The sequence below is a fragment of the Leucoraja erinacea genome, chromosome 9 (assembly GCF_028641065.1).
Source record: "Leucoraja erinacea ecotype New England chromosome 9, Leri_hhj_1, whole genome shotgun sequence".
NCBI lineage: Eukaryota > Metazoa > Chordata > Chondrichthyes > Rajiformes > Rajidae > Leucoraja > Leucoraja erinaceus.
The window spans coordinates 37,518,511-37,541,116 of NC_073385.1; the positions used below are offsets into that span (position 1 = coordinate 37,518,511).

Sequence of the window (22,606 nt, forward strand, 5' to 3'; positions counted from 1 at the left end):
TATAGCCTGCTACATGAAAGGGGCATATTTCCATTATATACTATTGACTATTCTCTCACCATTTATTTAAACTATATTATGGTCATTCCTCTTTCCACATAGGCAGAACTATTTGTTAATCTGACTATGAGCAGAACAAAATTACCTCACTGCCAATGGCACAAAACATTTGCAATATGTTTTTCTCTCACGAGAATGCTAAATCTCTTCACCTCTCCTTTATACCTCCCAGACTGACCAGGTGTTTTTGGTCTTGTATGAATACTTAATATGTAGAGACATGGAATTCTGTTAAGACACTAAAATAATGAGACCATTTTTTTTTAAGAAGCAAATTCATTTATGAAAATCTTCATATCGTTTTGAACAAAGCACTGCATCTTACAAATTATACATTGTTTGCTTACCTGTGCAAACAATGTTGTAAATTAATGTAATTCTACTTTTACATGATTCTTTTATTTGTATTTTACAGCATAAAGTGAGAAACATACTTGAAAATATTGGCGAAAGGAATAGTTTATTTCACCCAATATTATTTGAGCACTCAATGAAACGTCAGCAATTACATTAAATTACTTTCTATTCAACATATCCAAATAGAATACAATGAAATCAATCATATATCAATATTATTCAATAATTTTTATAAGGTTAAAAACTCTACCTTTCCTCCCTCCCCCTCCCAAAGGGTAAAAAAAGTTTATATTTTAATCTTCCAAATTTGCCAACAGTTTATTTATGGTTTTTGCTTCAAAGGTTGTTAAATCCCATCATGCCCTTCATATTTCCAGCAGCACCTTGCTGAAACTGCCTCATCATTGTCTGCAGTCCAGCCATTCCACCTAGATTGGAGACAAAAAGTATAATTAGAACTGTTTTTAAAATAACAGCAATCAAATATTTCAAATTATACTCATGGGAATATCCATAGGAATTGGAGAGTTGGGAGAGAGTAAGGAGAAAATGGGTAGCTAGCAGGATGTCACAAACTGGAGAGATTTGCAATGGATATGGAGGTAGATTAAGATTTTCAAAGTACTGAAGAAAAGATTTGAGGCAAAAGTACCTACAATGCATTTTAAATGTGGTAGGCCAAAATATACATCTTGGCATTTGGAAGAGAATAGCAAAGATCTATCTTGGAAATTGATCAAGATTCTGGAAAGACTTAAACACTGAGACGGCAACATTTAGAAATGGAGACAAGGAAAAAAGCAGGGACATTTTGCTGAGACAAATGGAAGTCTTAGTTCCCAGACTGCAAATATTGACGAATGGGACAAAATTATGGAGCCTCATCAATAGATATGTTACTATCCATTAGCACCCTCCCAGTTCTGTCCATAGCCCATCACATTTTATCACTCAGATTCTTCACTTCTCTAATGCAAAGTCATTCTTCCTAGCGTGTGACACTTCAAGGACTAAAATTTAAAAAATCTTCAATTAACTCTTGGATGATTAATATCAGTTTGCTTGCCATGATGTCCATGACAATCTGTGACTCCTGTTAGGCTAAACAAGGAGTCTGCCTCCATTAGATTCCTGTATGACCAAGGAAAGCTTCCAAATCAGTGCCTTTTCCATCACCAAGATAGCATACCACCAACATGACAAGAAGTCCTTCGCTGCCGTATTGAACGATTCACCCCAGCTGGTGACCTGAAATCTCAAAATCTTTGCTCGCTATAATCTACCAGAATACAAAAAACATTAGGCCCAAAAAATACAAAAAGGTGTTATTTTTTAATATTCACTTCATCTTGCAACAACTGCCACATCTCAGAACTATCAACAAATCAGATTTGTACAAGAGCAAACGTAACAAGTCCTGACACAGGATCTCAACCAGAAATATTGACAATTCCTTGCTCCCTCCTCCCAGATACTGCTTAACCTGTTGACCTCCTCCAGATTCCAGCACCTGCATTCTTAGGTCTCTAACCGAACAAATATTTTTCCGTACTGTGCTGTTATCTTTTTCCTTACACTTATACCATCCAACTCTGTCCAACCTCTAATTTATTGTAAGGAGAGATAGTAGGAACATCCATGGTACCACTGCCCATCATAACCCACCTCACCACATCTTGTTTCATGTCAAGTGAAGGACATATCACCTTATCAAACGTTTAAACCACTACTTTGGAAATGGAAGCATTTCAAACAAATGGTGTGCAATCAGGCTCAATCACAGATGTGTTTACAAAAACTGCCCCCAGTTTAATATCAAGACACTTTTCAAAACAGGGAAAATCAAATTACTATACAACAGTATTTAGTAACAGCAAACAGATGTACAGACGAGTATAACCCGTGAAATACAATATGGAGATACTTGCCCATATGATGAAGAACTCTTGGATCCATCATTTTAGCCATCTGCTGGTTGAGTTTGGCCATCTGAGACGGGTTGACATTTTTGGACATATCACCACCTGCACAACATACAAAAAAGGTTAATAACATTCGAGAATTAATTTAAATTATAAAACTTGTGGTCAGTACAAAAGAACAATCTACAAATACTGCTATTGAACCCATAAGGCTATGATTTTTCAAACTTGTGGCGGGGGGGGGGGGGGGGGGGGGGGGGGGGGGGGGGGGGGAAAGAGAGCTCGGAGAAAAGACGGGGAAGAGCCATGGGGAGAGGTGGGTATCACAGGAGGGGTCAGGAACCAGTGAGGAAGGGCCTGGAGCTAGCGGTGCGATAGGGACTCACAGTGGGCGCTGGTCGCTGGTCGTTCTCCTCCACCGGGATCAAAGTCTCCGCTTACCATTTGGCAACATCGCCAACTCCGCGCCGGGCTGCTTCTGGTCTCTCTGAAACTGTACGGTTGGAGACCTCAGCCGGCCACCCTCAGCTCCAGTAAAGACGCGATGGCGCAGGAAGGGGCGGAGCGGACCGTCCCGGAGAATGACAGGAGAAGAGACTAATCCATGTGGCGCTGACTGGCAGGAGGAGATCAATCTGCGCATACGCGGTTTAAGATTTTTAAACCTCGCTAACTTTTACAATAAGCCACCGATCGGAACAAAACTTGGCACACTCACAGTAGGTATGTTACAAAACCTACCTGAATCGTCGTTGAGAATCTGCCCCAGGCCATGTGTGTGATTTTGGCGCTGTTTAGAGGGGGCGGGTTTAAAACGCGATTTTTACTAGGCTGTTCAAATCGAAAATGTTCAGCCTAGTAAATCATTAACGGAAAATCGCTGAAAGACCCCGTCGCAAAAGGTATTATTAGTTTTTATGGCCTTGTATAATAGTTATAGTAGTTTAAAAATCACTCTCTCAACCCGCAACCTCTCGCAGCCCCAGGGTTTTATAAAGCAAACAATTAAAGGTATGTACCTTATTTTTACATTAAAAGGGGCTTCTTAAGAACCCTGTATATAAAGTTTTCTATAGCGAGTAGCTCATTTTGGGCTCTTTATATCCCGCAGTATTTTTCTGGGCATTTGAGGGCACAAATCCAGCGCAATGTGAACGTTCTAAACCAGCGCGTTCACAGGAACCCACTAGAAAGCCGATTTAAAATGGACTTTAATTTACAGCAAATGAACACTAAATTCCTTCCATTTGGCCTATAAATTAATGTAAATGAGATTTAAAAATCATGTTTTATTGTGAATTATTTGTGAATATTATTTGGACACTTATGCTATTTAATAATGTTAATCATTTATTAAGAAATGGATAGATGTTTAGATCTAGTAATTGAAGTTTGAAATTAGCTCCAATTGGGTGACTAATTAATTATATGCTTTAATTTCAGGTCATCCAAGTAAGATTATTTTATATTTGTTTCAGAATGGTTCAATCTATGATAACTGAAAATTTCATTCAGTTCTCTTAATTTTTAAGAAGGTTATGGGCTTTTGACTGTCCACGATCACAGCTTTTTTGTTATGTCCATAGAAAATCAATAGGGGACAAGATGCTAATTTCCGAGTATGAAAATGGCCATAACTTTTTTATTACTTGAGATATGAAAGTGAATTATGTGTCAAATTAAACTTATTTTTATGCTTTATCTGATGGGATAAATTGCAGACTTGATTTTTTAAATCTCAAAATTTTGTAACATTGCTACTCACAGCACAGGAGAACTGTGAGCGAGCTGGCGAAAAATCGTTGCGCGATCGCGTACTGTTTTATGCAAATAGAAAAAACACGCAAACCGGAAGATAACAAGATCAGTTTTAGTTATGTATAGATTCTTAGTGAATTAGAAAGCATTCAGCCTTTGAGTCGATATTAGCTCCCACATCTCACTCATCCACATCATTAACAAAGCATTGGAGGTCAGAATTGAACCAAAGGCACAGGAGATAGGAGGCACTAGTTCCACCCCCATGCTGCTCAGATAGCATTTAATGCCTTTAGCAGTGTAGAGAGCGTCGGATTGAGAATGCACGTGCATGTTCAGCACATCTTACTTTTGTCAATTTACAGGAAACAGTTATTAGATAATTTTACAATGCTGCAAAACACATGTACCTTTGAAAAGACCTTTGATTCCTCCCATCTTTTTCACCATTTGAGCAAACTTTGTGTACTGTGTCAGAAGCTCCTGCACATCTCTGGTGGTAACACCGGCTCCTCTTGCCACTCTTTGGATCCTTCCTGGCTGTTTACTAAAAAGCTTTGCACCATCTTTATTGTCCAGTTCTAGGAAAAAATCAGTGCCATGATTATGTTCCGAAAAAGTATATGCTTTCCCTAAAAAAAGTCAATCAAGAAACTTGACATCCAGTTCACCCAGCAAAGACAAAAAGAACAAGAGAATACCAAAAACAGTAAAAAATAAATCTGGAGAGAAATGTGTGTACATTCACTTGCATAAACATAGTGCAGTGAAGCAGACCACAAACTATGGTGCAATGTACAAACAAAGTACAGAGAGAAAAGACAACTTGGAGGATATGGCAGGCAACAAAGACCCAATGGGTAACGTGAATAAAAAGACATATAAATAAGGAGTGAAGCCATATAAGTTTTTGAGGTCGCTCTGCCATTCAATTTGATAATAGCCTATTTTATTTAATTATTGACCTCACCCCAACAGGCCACATTGTCAAAGATTCACCATCAAAACATGAATAGGCAATGTTTTGGGTCACTACCCCCTTCCGACTGACTGACGTTGGATTTCGGGAGTGGGGGGGGGGAAAGAGAGAGGGAAAGCATTTTAAAGTCATAAAATTAACTTTTAAAATCAATCTTTGCAAAAGGCCCTTTGGCCCAACTCATTCATGCCGACCAAGACACTTCATCTAAGCTAGTCCCATTTTTCCATGTTTGGCCCCTATCCTTCGAAACCTTACTTATCCACATAACTGTCCAAATATCTTGTAAATGTTGTCATCGTACCCAGCTCAACCACTTCCTTTGGCAGCTTGTCCTATACACCCTACATGCTCTGTAAAATATACCCCTCCGGTTCCTATTAAATCTTTTCCCTCTCACCTTAAACCTATGCCTTTTAGTTCTTGATTCCCCTACCATGTGAAAAAGATTAACCTTAACTATTCCCCTCATGATTTTAGGTGAAGGTCCTGCTCTGCTTTGACGTCCAAAAATGCAATAAAACCTGCATTAAACCCGATTAGTCATTCCTCTGCCCAGTTGATCACGATCCTGCTGTAATTTTTGATAACCATCTTTACTGTTTACAATACTACCGACTTTAGTGCCATCTTACGAATCGAGCCAATACATTCTCGTCCACATTGTTGATATAAACCACAAACGGCAATGGGCCCAGCATCGATCCCCGAGGCACACGACTAGTTAGAGGCCTCCAATCTGAAAATAACCTTCCAACATCACCCGCTGCTTCTGTCCATGACGCCATTTCTATAGGGGTAAAATACGGTGTATTCACCCCAACTATTCCCCTCAATTTTATACACCTCCATCAGATCACCACAGTCTCCAGCACTTCAAGGAATAAAATTTCAACCTGCCCAACCTGTATCCAGTTAGGCATAGTCTCCCTGGAATCCATGCGATCTAACCTTCCAGAGCAGTCTACCATGCGGAACCTTAAATGTCTTGCTGGTCCATATAGATAATGTCTATGGCCTTACCCTCGTCAACCTTTTTGGTTACTTCTTCATATTTGCTGCAGTTCTTACATGGTCATTTTTCAAATATGTGTCATACTAAATAGACAGATTTGAATTTACAAGTATGAAGCACAAAACGTAACACTAATATACCTTGGTCATTCATACTATCCATTATGGTCATCAGTTTTTTCAGTCTTGCCATTGATTCTTGTTCATTGCCTTTGCTCATGAAATCAGTTCCAAAGCCAGGAATCATACCCTTAAAGAAAAAATATCATTGGTATTACACATGGGAAATACATTGATTATAGAAAAATATATTCTTGCCTCTCCAAAATAAATATTTTAGAGACAGATTCATGTGTGCCTGAACCAAACAACAAATAACAAAGCAAGCATGCAGTTACAAAAGGCAATTAAACTTTCAATACAAAATGGCAAACATTGTTCCTTGTATACGTTTATGGGCATCGACCATCATCTAGCCTATGTAAACTTTTTTTTTGTTAAATCAAGAATACTTGTTGCTCCAAATTGCACTTTACCTAGTTGCACTGCAGAAAATTTTAAAACGCACCATTATCTGACTGAACGGGCCCATCTTCATAATGTTTTGAAACTGCTCATACATATCACGCAGAGTGAACTGACCTACAACAAAGAGCAATCCGTTAATTTATTTTACTTTCACATCCTTCTCTTCTCCCTCCCAGCATTTTTAATTCACGCTTACCGTGTTTAAGCTTGTCTATTAATTCTTCATTGTCATCCAATTTCAACTCATTTACCTTGTCTATTAAACCTTCAATATCACCCATGCCTGGAATACATGAAAACTAAAGTTTTAGAGCATGTTACATTGTTTATAAATAAATATAAATATAGCAAAAATAATAATAAAACATACCAAGTAATTTGCTAATAAAGGGCTGCGTTTTGAACGGTTCAAAGTCATCAATGTGTTCTCCAGTACCAATAAAAATGATTGGACTTTTTGTGGCAGCCACTCTGTAACGATACATGAAATGTTAGGACTCATTGCTGTAAGTGCTCTCAATTTTTAATTTTCACATTTTGTTCACAATCCAGAATCTAATTGAGAAAATTACAGTGACGCAGCAGTAGAGTTGCTGCCTTACAATGCCAGAGACTTGGGTTCAATCCTGACTACGGGTGATGGCTCCACAGAGTTCGAACATTCTTCCCGAGACCTGCATGGGTTTTCTCCAGTGCTCAGATTACCTTCCACACTCCAAAGACGTACAGGTTAGTGCGCTAATTGGCTTTGGTGAAAATTCTAAATTGCACCGATGTGTTTAGAGAAAGTGTTTGTGTACGGAAATCGCTAATTGGTGTGCACTCGGTGGGCCAAAGGGCACAGTTCCGTGTTATATCTCTAAATTAAACTTTATTCTGTCCATTTGTTGGTGTTCATAGAACAAAACTAATATCACCAATCAGCTGATATTTTTCCTTTTTAGAAGTTCTCACGACATAAGTGTATAAGTTGGCGAAAGCAATCACGTCTACCAGTGACCCCAGTAACCTATTCTCCCCTCACTCACATTAGGGAAATTTACAGTAGCCAATAACCACCAACACATCTTTGAGATGCAGGGGATGGGAGGGCTCGAATAAGAAACCAGAGCACCAAGTGAAAACGCAGTGTTACGGGGAAAATGTGCATATTCAATACAGATAGTACCATGTTCAGGTAGTCTACCCAACAGCCTTGACCCACATTTCACCTACTGCCACAACACATCCACGGTTGATGCCATCACCCTGGCCCTACACTCATCCCCAGAACACCTAGATAAGAGAGACCCCTACGTCAGACTCCTATTCATAGACTACAGCTCTGTCTTTAATTCCATTATACCATCCAAGCTTATCACCAAACTCGCTGGACTTCAGCACTTATCTTTGCAATTGGATCCTCGACTTCCTGACTAACAGACCCCAATCAGTGAGGATAGGGGAAAATCATCCTCCACGACAGGGGTCGGCAACCTTGTTCTGCATAGGGGCCAGGATGCATGTCTGAGTGGATGGCGGGCCACATCTATCACGTGTACACATGGATCCCGCCCCCATTCCGCCCCGGATGGCAGGCATCAAATAATGTGATCACATAAAACCCGCCCGTTCGAGGACGCCACCCGGAGCATCGGCCCCTAGTTACAGGCGCTCACGAACAGGCTCACCTACGGACCATTGCCTTAGCTCTGTCCTGAAGGCAGTGGCTCAATACTTACACTCACTCATCCCGGCCTATTGACAACCCCGATCCCAGACACAGAAGGTGCGCGGCCGTGACAGCGGCTTTGGATCAGGATGCAGCACAGCCAGAGCTCGATGCTCGGTGTTACTTGCCGCTGCTCGGCAGCTCCGCCATTCTGCTTCCTTGCGTCACCGCGCCTGGGTGCCGTGGCCTTGGGCCCGAGAGGTACTGGAGATGACGAAAGTCTGCGGGTCAGATAATTACGAGGAAAAAAATACACCTGCCGGCCGGATGATTTCGGGTTACGGGCCGCAGGTTGCCGACCCCTGCTCTATGATAACCCTCAACATGGGGGCTCCGCAAGGATGAGTTCTCAGCCCCCTCCTTTACTCCTTGTATCCCCACGACTGTGCAGCCAAGTACAAATCTAATTCAATTTTCAAATTTGCAGACAACACCACCATTGTGGGCCGGATAATAAGTAATGAGACGGAGTATAGGAAGAATAGTTTAGACAGACAACGTGGAAACAGGCCCTTTGGCCCACTGAGTCCACACCAGCCAATGATCCCATACATCAACACTATCCTACACACACTGGAGACAATTTTCACCAAGCCAATTAACCTACAAACCTCTACGCCTTGAGTGTGCGAGGAAACCAAAGATCTCAGAGAAAACCCACGCGGTCAGGGGGAGAACGTACAAACAGCACCTGCAGTCGGGATCGAACCTGGGTCTCTGGTGCTGCAAGCGCTGTAAGGCAACTCTACCTCATATTCGGGGACAGTTTCTGCCCAGCTGTAATCTGCTTGCATGGAAGAGGCACTATGTTTTGGCAAGTCCCAGGCTGCAACGGGCCTACAGCCATCTCCTCCCTTGTCCAACTTTGTGCCTCGAGGGGGGAGCAGGGGCCGGCACAACGGCTTCCCCCTCCCAGCCGGATGGTCCACCGAGTTCAAAGAGCTGGGAACTGGCTTGGCAGCTTTCTCCCACCGGCCACTGGGTCTTCCATTCGTCCATTGGGGCCTGGCTGAGCCTGAAGCTGCGATCCATCGGGTCTTGAGTTCAGCCGCGCAATGGGCAGCCTCCTGAGAACTTCAGCCGTGCGCAATTTTGCAAGGGCTGTGCGTGTCCTATGTCTTCCTCTGACAATTTCTGTACTGGACCTCCACTGTTTCAAAATGTTGAAGAGGAGTAAATAACCTGTCAAAGCTACAACTATGGATAGATGTTCAAGCGATAGCTGGAAATTTCCAACATTTATGTCGGTCCCCCTATTTAATTTTCCTTGCAAATTCGAAAAGGTCTGCTTGTTAAAATGCAACACAGAAACATTAGTACCTTTTCATAAAATGGAATGTTGAGCACTTACGCACTGAGGGCACCTCCTCCTTTAGCGTGACCATCGAGCTTTGTAACTATAACTGATGCAACATCAACTTTGTCCTTGAAAGCTTTTGCTTGTGCTTCACAGGCTTGACCAATTGATGCATCCATTACATAAACAATGTTGTCAGGTTGCTAAAATAGTTTCCAGAAAGAAATAGGAACTTTTATTTTATTTTTTTAAAGAAAAGTTTCCTCTAGGTAAATTTTCAGGAAGAAATAGGTAAACAGTCCAAAATATACTTTTCATCCAATCATATTGAAAACTTACTATAGCGTTTGAAACTTGCAACATTTCTTCAAATAATGAATCTTCCTGTTTGTGTCGACCACTGGTATCAACAATTATTATCTCAAAGTTTTCTTTTTTAAACTTCTCCACACCTTCTGCAGCTATGATCACTGGGTCCATTTCTGTATAGCTAAATAGAAGAGGAAAATAATTTTAGTTTTGATTTTGTGTACTTACATTGGTCAACACATGACAGGAAGGATCCAGTAGCAATGAGGAGTGCCGAAGAGATTCACCAGGATGATGCCTGGAATGAATGGCTTCAGTTATCAGGAGAGATTGGCAGACTGAGTTTTTTCTCACTGGAATTTAGGAGGTTGAAGTGTGACTTTCCAGTGGCACAGGTAAGGTAGATAATCAGAGTATTTGTCCCAGGGCAGTAGAAGCTAGAACGACGGGACATACGATTCAAAATGAGAGGAAAGTCGTCGAGCGAGATTTCTGGAGTAAGATTTTCTACGGAGGCAGTGCATATCTGGAATTAACTGTCAAAGGAGATAGAAAAAAAACGTAGAACATTTAAAAATCATCTGGAACGTTATTAAGGGAATAAGAGGGAAATGGGCTTCACTCAGGAAAATGGGAATAGCACGAATCAAAATGAGACATCATGCAAGTTTAAGGGCTTTTTTTCATGCTACACAATTCTATATTTCTCTCTTTTTTCTAATCTATACGAACTACAGTAGAAATAGAGAAGGTCTCTCACAGGAGCAAGCACAATCTCCAAATTCACAACACCATACCACTGTAGCACTCACACAGATATTTAAGTGCCACAACACCAGAATACCTTTTTTTTCAGATTTTATCAAAATACATGGTTTATATTTATTGAATATAATTACAGAAATTAATGACCTGAAATGTTTAATCTGTTTTTACCCCTCTGTGACTGTCACCTGACCTGCTGACTACATGTCATATTTAATTGTAACTTCAACTATTCAAATTTAATTAGTGTTCAATATATAGGTAAATCTACAATAAAGGACTATTCCATAGCATGAAGGTGATAAAGCTATTGAAGTATGACAATTTGTATTACGGAGACCAAATTGGTTGCCATGCGATTTTGATTGAAAATAGAGAACCACATAAAAGCTATTTTGGAAAATGATAAGCAGTGATAACCAACCATCAATCACCCATAACAATAGTTCTATGTTACCTCAGTTTCTCATCCCTTTCCTACACACAGTAGCAATTTATAGAAGCAATTGAACAACATACATGCATGTCTTTAAGATGTGGGAGGAAATGTCTGTACCCAGTAAAAAGCTATGCGGTCAGAGAGAAAGTGCAAACTCCACAGACAGCACCCAAGGTCAGGATAGGCCCCGGGTTTCTGGCGCTGCGAGGCACAGGCTCTACCAGCTACGCCAATGTGGCACCCAGATAGATGTTGGAAAATTGAGCAAAGAAAAACATGCTGGAGGAACTCAGGAGCCAACCTGCATCTGTGGGCACATGGGTACAAAGGTAAGGCCTCGGTTGAGGACAGACTGATGAGCATGCAAGTGGTAGGTCAGGGTACATTGCGCAGTCATGGCAGGGGTTGGAGGTTGGGGCCAGAAATAAACAACAAAATACTAACCAGGCTCCTGTCTATTTTGAGGTCCTACTGAAGTGGCTAAGCAGCTGAAAGAGGCAATAATCCAAGAGGGCAACTAAATGAACAAATAATGTGTGCATTTTGTTTTTCATAGTTTAACTATCGCTCCTCTTATCCCAAGTTTCATTTAGTGCAATTTACCACAACTTGATTCAAGTTTTGACAAGAGATCTATTAGAGATTGGGCAGAATTGTTATCATTACTCTAAACTTTACCAGCTGACCAACTCAAAAGTTCAAAATGTGAAGAAATTAGTATGTCCCAAGCAGTGAATCCAGAAATTGTAACGAGGCCACGAATGGCTTTATAGCAAAAGGTGACAGAAAGCCTTATTGTTTTAAAATGTCTCCACTCATCAGAAACATTTGGTAACAAGCAAAATTGAAAAGCTAATTTAACTGTTTAATTGACATTAATATTTTTGTTAAAATTTCAAAAGATAAACACTTAGCTTCATTTATGTTTTCAATGAAAATCTGTGTAAATGCAAACCTGAGGGGCCAATAACAAAGAGCACCAGTATTTTGATCAGGATATGTCGATTCCAATTACAGATTGGGAGGTCAGATGCACGGCAGTGGCACAGCTGGGAGAGCTGTTGACTCGCAGCATCAGAGATTCAGGTTCGATCCCAATGACAAGTACCGTGTGTGCAGAATTTGCACGTTCTCCCTGTGACCGTAGGGGTTTATACCAGGTGTTCTAGTTTCCTCACACATCCTAAAGACATGTGGCTTTGTAGATTAATTGGCCTCTAAAATTGTTCGTTGTGTGAAAGGAATGGATGCGAAAATGGGGTAACAGCATTAGCGAGCACGGGTGATCAATGATCACCATGAACACTGCGAGATGAAGAATCCATTTCCATGCTGTATCTCTGGATGCGTCATTACCCTATTTTCACAGCAATTATCAATTTCCCTTAACTATTTTCAGCTGTTAATCTTACCTTCCATAGAATGGAATTCTTGCTTTGGTTGCATTTTGCTTCAGTTGATCAAACGCACCTGCAGTCCAAACATAACATTCTTTCATCAAATTTTCAGCAAAAATGGCACTCCTTATTTCATCACATATTACAAGATACTGTGAAACTGTTTAACTGGAATCCAAATATTCAGAATGGCTCAGCATCTGGCTTACTCACAAGAACACCAAGTCCTTAGGTACACAAAATGCTGGAGTAACTCAGCGGGACAGGCAGCATCGCTGTAGAGAAGGAATGGGTGACGTTTCGGGTCGAGACCCTTCTTCAGGATGTCAGGGGAGTGGGCGGGACAAAGTTAGAATGTAGTCGGAGACAGTAAGACTGGTGGGAGAACTGGGAAGGGGAGGGGATAGAGAGGGGAATCTACAATGGACCCCCACCTCTTGGACTCCCCCGATGGCCCTCTACCTTCTTTAGACCTTTACATTTCCAACAGCTGGCAGGACATCAACCGCCTCAACTTTCCCCTTACTTACTCTAACCTCCCCCCCCCCCCCCCCCCCCCCCCCCCCCCCCCCCCCGGAACGCAACTTCAAATAGCCCTTGCTTTCCATCTCTATTCCCCTCCCAGTTCTCCCCCCAGTCTTATTGTCTCTGACTACATTCTATCTTCGTCCCGCCCACTCCCCTGACCCCAGTCTGAAGAAGGGTCTCGACCCGAAACGTCACCCATTCCTTCTCTCCAGAGATGCTGCCTGCCCCGCTGTGTTACTCCAGCATTTTGTCTACTTTGATTTAAACCAGCATCTGCAGTTCTTTCTTACACACCAAGTCCTCAGGATCTTCAAACCTGCTCTCAACGCATCTGCATATTGTGAGTTAGCCATGTATTACCCAGTACAAGCCAGAAACCGGTCGGGAACATCATGGGTCAGGAATGTGAGTGGGGTTTGCAGCCAGTGCCGACCCAGTGTGTGAGCCAGAGTCCGGATTACTTGCAAGTTTCAGGTTGTCAAATCTGGACCCCAGCTTTAGATGGATGCTCAGCCATACACAGTTACCCAAAATCAAACTTGACTTGACTGGATTCGCACTGGGACCCGTTTCCCACATCAATTGAAAGAAAATTGTGTTGAGGCAAAGTCCAGAGTTTGAGGAACCCAAGTGGTCAGTACAAGCCAGTGCATGAGATCCAGAAATTTAGATGGTTGCCATTTTTTAACCAATTGCACTTAATTTAAAAAAAAAACCTGCTCTGTTGCTGCTTCAATAAACTGCACCACTTTCCACGACTGAATTATACCATTTTGGTATCATAATAATTGCTTCTCAGGTAGTATTTTTCCATTCATTACCGATCATTAGTTACCACGTATAAACTTATTTTAATTGTGCTGTTGTCTTCACTTCATAGGCATACATCATGGAAAAAAGTCAATTTTTAAATCGTTTTTTTTTTTTTAAAATCAGCATTTTGCCACACTCTCTCAATGTGGATTAAACATTTTAGAAATGAAGAGGAAAAACAATAACAAGTAGTTCTCTAAAACTGAGTGACTCCACCACTTTAATGTACACAATTATAGGCCAGTTAATCTAACATCCCTGGTCGGAATGTTACTCGAGGCTATTGTGTGATAAGATATACATGCATTAAGATGGGCAAGGGTTAATTCAGGATAGTCAGCATGCTTTTAAAAGTGGGCGATCATGACTCACAAATCTGATTTGTTTTTTTTGAAGATGTAACCAAAAAGGTTGGATGGCAGAGCTGTAGACGTTGTATATATGGATTTCAGAAAGGCATTTGACAAGATTTTGCATTGTACACTGATCTATGTTAGTTTATTTTAGAGATACAGCACGGGAAGGCCCCCCTTGACCCACCGAGTCTAACCAGAGCAGGACATACACAGTGAATGTAGAGCAGAGGGATTTAGGCATTCAGCTGTATTATTCTTTGCTGTTAGATGTGGTGGCAAAAAGGCTTTCAGCACTTTGTCCTATATCTGTCAGAGTATTGAATATAAAGTTAAGAGGTCATGTTACAATTGTACAAGGCATTGGTGAGGCCACATTTAAAGTATTGTGTTCTGATTTGGTTACCCGGTTATAGGAAAGATGTTGTTCAGCTAAAAAAGGCGCAAAGATTTACCAGTATGTTGCCAGGGCTCGAGGGCCTGCTGCTTTTGCAGGCTAGGACTTTATTCCTTGGAGTGCAGGAGGATGAGGAGTGATCTTGTAGAGGTATACAAGAACATGAGAGAATATATACGGTAAATGCAGTCTTTTACCCAGATAGGGGAAATCAAGGTGAGCGCGTAACGAACTCGAGGGGAGACTTTATTTATTTTTATTTTTTTTTAAAGGGTGGTAGGTATATAGAATGAGCTGCCAGAGGACATAATTAAGGCAGAAACTATCACAATATTTAAAAGACATTTGGACAGGTACGGGGATAGGAATGGTTTAGAGGAATATAGGCCAAACACAGGCCATTGGGACTAGTTGATCAGCATGTTGGTCGGCATGGGCAAGAACCTGTTTGCAAGCCGCATGACTATTTTTATATTAGAATGCTGGTTTGCTCAGGCTTAAAAATCATTGGATAAATTTTTATTGAAAATCCTGTTTGCTGAAAATACAAGTAAGATGCAAACAAAATTTCTATATATTAACCATTTGCAATAAAAAATATTTTCATCAAATCAATTTATGAAAGATTTATGAATACACCCACCTGCTCTAAATGTATCTGCACATATCAAGCACGTCTTCCAGCCTTTCCTTTGAAAGTAGTATGCTAGCTACAAGAAGAAAATAAGTGAAATGGTGCTGCAACAAAATTGAATTGAAAATTAAATTATCTTGCTGGCTCAGAGTTTTTAATTCTGGAAGCTCATTTCCCATTTAAAGCCTTGTTAGATGTTATATACTGATATCCAAATACTGAGACCACCAAAGACGTCGAATTTGGTCCCATGACAAATTTTGTTTCTGGCCAGCAACTAACCAAAATTTAAACAGGCTGTTTACAAGTTTGGGTTCAAACCACACCAAGGACATCTTTCTACGTCTGTGATATTGCTGAAATAAAGTGCCAACTCAAGCTAATCTGTGGCTGAAACAATTAACAGTACTCTTTCCAACTCTTTCTAACTTCCATCGAGTCAGACCTCTGCAAGTTCCTGCCTAATGCTTCCAAAATGCACCTTGCCCCAATTTAGGGCCTTAACTCGTGGATCAGTTAGATATCAAAACTAATAGAATTGTGATCATTCCTTTCACTTTTGACAAATTCTACTCCGTACGAGTCCTTTGCATTGGGTGCCCCAGTTAATATTCCAGAAGTTCAAATTGCAGAATACCACTGCCCTAACTGCTATCCTAACTACAATAAATCCAAAAATAAACAGACTTCACCTATTCTTATCTTTACCACTGCCCAGTCCCCTAGCCAAAGCCTCACAAACTATAGCCTCCACACTTCCCACTCAAACACTACATTTCAGCCTCAAACACAAACACAAAATGGTTCAAAAAACTCCTGAAGGGCCACTGTCACACCCTGGCAGCAAGCCTGGCTTCCCCTCATGGAACCGGGAACTTGCCTGGTCTTCTGTTCATCCCTGACGCCCGGGAATCAGAGAGGCGGATGGAAGGAGTCGGCAACGGCAGCAGACGGCGGCCACAGGACAGGCAAGAATCGGGGATATAACCTTCCGCGTCCTCAAGGTCAGCTGCAGAACGCATCCACAAGGCACGAAGGCTGAAGGTGGCCAGGTGAGGACAGGGCGACAGTTTGCGGGGCAATCCGGTTCATGGTGATATCTGCAGTTGACCTTTAGGGTCAGCTGCAGCTGGGGCTTCGAAAATTGTGCTAAACCCTAGCAACATTGTACATTCTGGACTTAATCCACGATTGTACTTGTGTATGGCAATATTCTTACTGATCTGTATGCAAAAAAAGAATTTCACGGTACCTTGATACACGTGCTGAAGAACCATTGAACCACAACTTTCTTTTATTCAATTCCCTCATATATTGAATTTCATAAATTTTAATATTCAATAGACAATAGGTGCAGGAATAGGTGATTTGACCTTTCGAACCAGCACCGCCATTCACTGTGATTGATCATCCACACTCAGTACTCCGTTCCTGCCTTTTCCCCATATCCCCTGACTCCGCTATCATTAAGAGCTCTATCCAACTCTCTTGAAAGCTTACAGAGAATTGGACTCCACTGCCTTCTGAGGCAGAGAATTCCACATATTCACAACCCTCTGTGTGAAAAAGTTTTTCCTCATCTCCGTTCTAAATGGCTTAACCCTTATTCTTAATCTGTGGCCCTGTGGTTCTGGATTCCCCCAACATCGGGGACATGCTTCTTGCATCGAGCGTGTCCAAACCCTTAAATCTTACATGTTTCAATAAGATCCACTCTCATCCTTCTAAACTCTAGAGTATACAAGCCCAGCCACTCCATTCTATCAACATATGACATCCGGGAATTAACCTCGTGAACCTACGCTGCACTCCCTCAATAGCAAGAATGTCCTTCCTCATATTTGAAGATCAAAACTGCACACAATACTCCAGGTGTGGTCTCACTAGGGCCCTGTACAACTGCAAAAGGACCTCTTTGCCCCTATATTCAACTCTTGTTATGAAGGCCAACATGCCATTCGCTCTGAAGAAGGGTTTCGGCCCGAAACGTTGCCTATTTCCTTCGCTCCATAGATGCTGCTGCACCCGCTGAGTTTCCCCAGCATTGTTGTGTACCATGCCATTCGCTTTCTTTACTGCCTGCATGCTTACTTTCAGTGACGGATGAACAAGGACCCCCAGATCTCGTTGTACTTCCTTTTCCCAACTTGACACCATTCAGATAATAATCTGCCTTCCTGTTTTTGCCACCATTTAATCTAACATTTATCCACATTAAACTGCATCTGCCATGCATCTACCCACTCAATCTGTCCAAGTCACCCTGCCTCCTCATAGTATCCTCCTCACAATTCACACTGCCACCCAGCTTTGTGTCATCTGCAAATTTGCTAATGTTACTTTTAATCCCTTTATCGAAATCATTAATGTTTATTGTAAATAGCAGCGGTCCCAGCACCAGGCCTTGCGGTAACCCACTAGTCACTGCCTGCCATTCTGAAAGGGACCCGTTAATCCCTACTCTTTGTTTCCTGTCTTCCAACCAATTTTCTATCCATGTCAGTACCCTACCCCCAATACCATGTGCTCTAATTTTGCCCACTAATCTCCTTTGTGGGACCTTATCAATTGCTTTCTGAAACTACATCCACTGGCTCTCCCTTGTCCATTTTCCTAGTTACATCCTCAAAAAATTCCAGAAGATTAGTCAAGCATGATTTCCCCTTCGTAAATCCATGCTGACTCACACCGATCCTGCTGCTGCTATTTCACCTTTTATAATTGACTCCAGCATCTTCCCCACCTCCTCCTTCTTAATCCTCTGACCCCACTGGACATTACAGGATTCAACACTAACTTGCAAACATTAATTTATCAAGACCCAATTTTCCTTTTAACTGGAATTCCTTCCTCTGGTGCCTCTAGGCTGAAAAGAATGCAACATTTCATAAAAACGGGCAATAAACAAACTTAAATACCTTTGTACATGTTGTAGTTTTACCACTACCTTGCAGGCCAACAAACATGATGACATTTTGTTTACCCTTTGTGGGTGTCCATGCTTTAACTCCTGGATCTACAAGCTAAATAAAAGGACCAAATTGCAATCAACTGAATTTTTAATAATAAAGTTCAACATAGAATTTGTGATATTGTTGACTTGGGTACCTTAACGAGCTCTTTAAACACAGCATGTTGAATCATTCGTCTTTTGTTGAGGCCAGAGGCCATCTCTTCCAAGTCTATAGCTGCTCTGAAATACAGTTCGTCAAAATAAATGCAAAATCCATTTTCAAAACAAAATAACAACTGTTTGGGATATATACAAATAGACTAATAAACAGGTCATAAAATGTGTTGCCAAATTGAAATTTATGCAAATTCAGGTTATTGCCCAAGTCAAGAAACACATGGACATAGTAGGATCAAATATTAGGATAAATAACTTGAAGCCAAAAAAGTAGAAATGGCACATACTGTCGATATATGTGGGAAACAAACAGACAGGTGTCACCTTCAGCCCTTCATGTCAATACCCATTAGATAATTTTGTTCTGCAAAATCGTGTTTTCCCAAAAATTCCCATCATGTATAGGACAAAGAAAATGACATACATCTGTTCACAATTTTCTCTCACATGTTTATCAACTTGCCTTTTATTCATTATGTCTTACCTGCTCTTAAGTGTACTTTACCCAACGAACCCACCATCACGTCTATAAGATGTAAAGCTGGGAATAACCTAAGTGGTCACAGGGTAAACATGCAATCTCCACTGACAGCACCTATGGTCAGGATTGAAACCAGGGTGCTGGAGATGTGATGTAGTATTGCTGTGCCCCCAGGCCACTGGGAAAGCAATGCCTATTTAATATACGATTAGTCAGTTATCTTTGTTCACAATACAACAAATTTTACACCAAACTGACCTTTCTTCTGTCAACTGCATATCCCAGGTACACTATCCATTTTAGAAGTATTCAGCATTCCAAAAGAACTAGTTCAACAGTATTGAAGCATATTAACGACAGGAATCAAATTTCTTAAAATTTATAAACAAGTATACATTTTAGCAACAACAATTTTGTGACTTCAATCTATCTGCACATCAGAGAAAGCATGATGACATAAAACAGTTACTTACTTGACATTTTCTCGAAGCTGTTTCACAAGTTTTATATTGACATCTGCTTCAAGTAAAGCAGTGCATACTTCCTTTAACATAGCATTCAAAACCTGAGAATGAAATCGATTTAAATATTATTAAATTTACAATTTTCCTCCCCCTCTACTAGTTATTAAAATCATGAGCTTGAGTTCTTTTACCATGCACCCAGCTGTAATTCCAAACTTCAAAACCCATTTCTCATTGCATAATGAAACTCCTGCACCCAAAACAGGAGCAATCAATCAATCATCTGGATTGAGGATTGTGCAGGATTCGCATGTCATATAATATATTGTGCGCTCTGACTATAATACAAAAGCCAAAAAATAACTATTCAGTTTCCCACTGGGTCATTTCCCATTAAGTAAACAAAACTGATGAATAGTTGAACATCTGATAGTTACTCAACAAATGGTCCATTATAATATCTATTGGAAACCATGTGTGATTAGTAAACAATCTCGTCAAATATTTCTGTTAACATCCTTTCAATTATATCACATTAGTCATTTTCTAGTTTTGAACAGAGGGCAATAATTGGCAATAAAAAATATGAATGAGACAATAGGCTCAGAGTTAATATGACAACCTATTGCGCTGGCAGCTTGTGTAGTACTTGCCATCCAACAAATCCGGCTTAAACTGATGGTCTTTTCACTTGCACCCTCATGGAAAATGCAATTTTAAATGTACAATGTTAAGAATCAGATTTTTCCAGTCTGCTTGAGAGGTGACCAAGGATGGCCACAAGCAGGAAGTACAAAACATTGGCAGAGCTAGAGAGAATTATTGAATACAATTACACTAATATGCCACACTTGAAGAACAAATACAAGATGACAAACTTAGTCAAAGATTAATGACATATACTCCTCTCTCTCCCCCCCCCCCCCCCCCCAATCTGTAATTGCTATGCAAAATTGACCTATGTGCCCAGAGAGAGCAAACTATTTTATAATGTCAGGAGTATAGACAATGACTTTAACTGTTTTCAAATAGTTAAATGGTGCCGCAAATCATTTTTTAAATCATACTATGGAACATTTCAAATAGAGATACATAAGATGAATAAGCTTAAGTATGGAGAGCAATAGAAATAATGCTTCATAATCTCAGCTCAACAGTAATTTACGTTGATGCCACAATTCCATTAGTACCATTTTTGATCACATATTTTTTCGGAGTGGTTGAATGCACAACCATATTCAATTTGAATGATCAATTATTGAACCTCAGATATTGTCAGAAGTGAAGAAGAAAAAAAAATCTACAAACTATCCTGTCCACAGAATTTCTATAGCTTTTTGTAACAGCTAAAGTTAAAACTGTCAAATATATCCAACAGGATAAAGACCAGTACTCAGATCCTCCAATTCTCACTAATGCTCCAATTTCTTCCAATATTAAGAAATTAATAGCTTGAGCACCAAGATATTTTAACCTCACTACCATGTGAAAATATTCCAAATTGATTGAAAGAAAGATACTGCATGGAAGCAGGCCCTTCGGGCCACCAAGTCCACATCTCTCACACTAATGCCATGTTATCCCACGTTCTCATCCATTCTTTACGGCCAATTAACCTAGAAATCCGCAAGTGTTTGAAATGTGAGAGAAGGCCCGAACATCTCCCCCCCCCGTAGTCATAGGAACACCTGCAAACTCCACGAAGACAGCAGCAGAGGTCAGCTTCAAATGCGCTGTGAGGCCGCACTCTACTAGATGCGCCACTGTGTTGTCAACAGTTCATGATTGACATTCCTTAACTTTTGAAATGCAAGCATTGCCTTCGTTCGGTTAAAACACTCAAGTTATAGTCACATGGGAGATTATAACTATTTACAATATTGGGGAAACTGACGGTTTGATTTTGTTATAAAGTTAGTCGTACAACACGAAAACTCGTCCATACCGATCAACACGGATCAATATTGCGTGTTCCAATCCACAACAAACAAAAATCCCCCATCTTACATGTTCCATAATCAGAAGTTGTGACCTACCTCCTCGTTGATGATTGTGGCATTGCTCAGCGACCGCAGAGCGGACGTGATTTTTCTTCCCAAATCTGCCAAAACCATTTTTGCTGTTTTCGGACGTTTAAATCTGTTGTACAAAACAAACAAACATGAGACACGTAGTTCTGCTCCGCACGAAGTTAACTTGAGTTCGTACCCACCTCCCCACCCACCCCATCCATTCCCATCCCATATGGCTGAACATCATTCACAGATACAAGTTTGTTTTACCCTTAAAACGTCCCAGGAGAGAATAATATGCACCGGTAGCGCCGCCGGGCCGGGGGAAGGGGCTGAAACGGGCCGCTGGGCTACAACCGGTCGACTTCAGTCCATGGAAGAGGCCAGACACCACAGGAATCGTGTCCGGCAACTGCAGCCCACACACGCACCGGTTCTGAAACAAAGGCAGAGAGAAAGGTGTTCGGTCCTCATTCTATAAAGACGGGGGTGAGGGGAGGGAAACGGCGATAAGGCGGCGGGTGGAGCCGTCCCTCTTACCCCGCACAATACGCTCCCTCCTCCGTTGTCACCGTAACGTCACCATTACTTGCTGACCTTTCCCTCCCGCAGCATTCACATCCGGGGTCACGTCGCGTCGCCCCGCCCTCTGCTCGGATGACGATTGGAGCTGCGGCGGGTATCGGCGCGTGACGTCAGTAACACATGTCACGTCGTCACGTGTGAGAAGGAACCTGCTGGTGCTGTTTTACACCAAAGTGTTTGTTTTACACCGCATATAGACAAAACGTTGGAGTAACTCAGCGGGTCAGGCAGCGTCTCTGGAGAAAAGGAATAGGTGGCGTTTCGGGTCGACACCCTTCAAATTAACCTGAACAATGGGTAGTGAGAGGTTTTATCACTTCTCTGGACACTAACAGCGTCTGAATAAGCGAGTTCGGTATTCCGACTGCGCATGCCCAGGTCAAAGGTCACTATGCATAAACATTGCTGGAAAGCAGTGGAGCTGTGAACCTTCATTTCTTCCAGCTTTGATTCTTCTACAGAAGAAAATATTGCTTTCAAACTATGAAATAGTTGTATTTATTGTTTCTTTGTTAAAACCTAAGTTTATTTTGTTGTTTTTATGCTTTGGTGAGTGAGCGAGATCGTGCTCGTCCGTGGCCAGAGTCGGGCCCAGCTCTGTTGAGTTGCTGCTGGGCCATCCCCGTCTGCGTCCCCTCCCGGGTGTCTTGTCGCTGTCCGGGGTCGGCCGAAG

General features: G+C 41.3%; 1 protein-coding gene across 2 annotated transcripts; it reads right to left on the reverse strand.

The window, feature by feature from the left end:
- Positions 1 to 503: 503 nt before the first annotated feature.
- Positions 504 to 22,028, reverse strand: srp54 (signal recognition particle 54). Of its 2 annotated transcripts, XM_055640554.1 has the most exons (17): positions 21,889 to 22,028; positions 21,619 to 21,784; positions 21,373 to 21,475; positions 19,346 to 19,437; positions 18,370 to 18,454; positions 18,180 to 18,284; positions 15,271 to 15,337; positions 12,552 to 12,609; positions 9,966 to 10,116; positions 9,681 to 9,829; positions 6,989 to 7,089; positions 6,815 to 6,901; positions 6,659 to 6,732; positions 6,232 to 6,340; positions 4,508 to 4,678; positions 2,346 to 2,441; positions 504 to 845 (listed from the first exon to the last, which is right to left on the reverse strand). In XM_055640554.1, exons 3-17 carry the CDS (start codon positions 21,448 to 21,450, stop codon positions 754 to 756), a joined length of 1,515 nt encoding a protein of 504 aa, XP_055496529.1. In that variant the 5' UTR covers positions 21,451 to 21,475; positions 21,619 to 21,784; positions 21,889 to 22,028; the 3' UTR covers positions 504 to 753. The 2 variants fall into 2 exon arrangements, with proteins under 2 accessions (XP_055496529.1, XP_055496530.1); XM_055640555.1 differs by lacking the exon at positions 21,889 to 22,028 and having other exon boundaries at positions 21,652 to 21,871.
- Between the last annotated feature and the right edge of the window lie 578 nt (positions 22,029 to 22,606).

What these genes read in the sequence shown, in the direction of transcription:
- srp54 (XM_055640554.1), bottom strand. Translation starts at nt 21,450, where the DNA reads ATGGTTTTGGCAGATTTGGGAAGAAAAATCACGTCCGCTCTGCGGTCG. An exon ending in GGAGGAGGTGCCCTCAGTGC is followed by an intron (nt 7,090 to 9,680) that starts GTAAGTGCTCAA and finishes GTATCGTTACAG; the next exon opens with AGTGGCTGCCACAAAAAGTC. An exon ending in GCCCGTTCAGTCAGATAATG is followed by an intron (nt 6,341 to 6,658) that starts GTGCGTTTTAAA and finishes TTTTTCTTTAAG; the next exon opens with GGTATGATTCCTGGCTTTGG.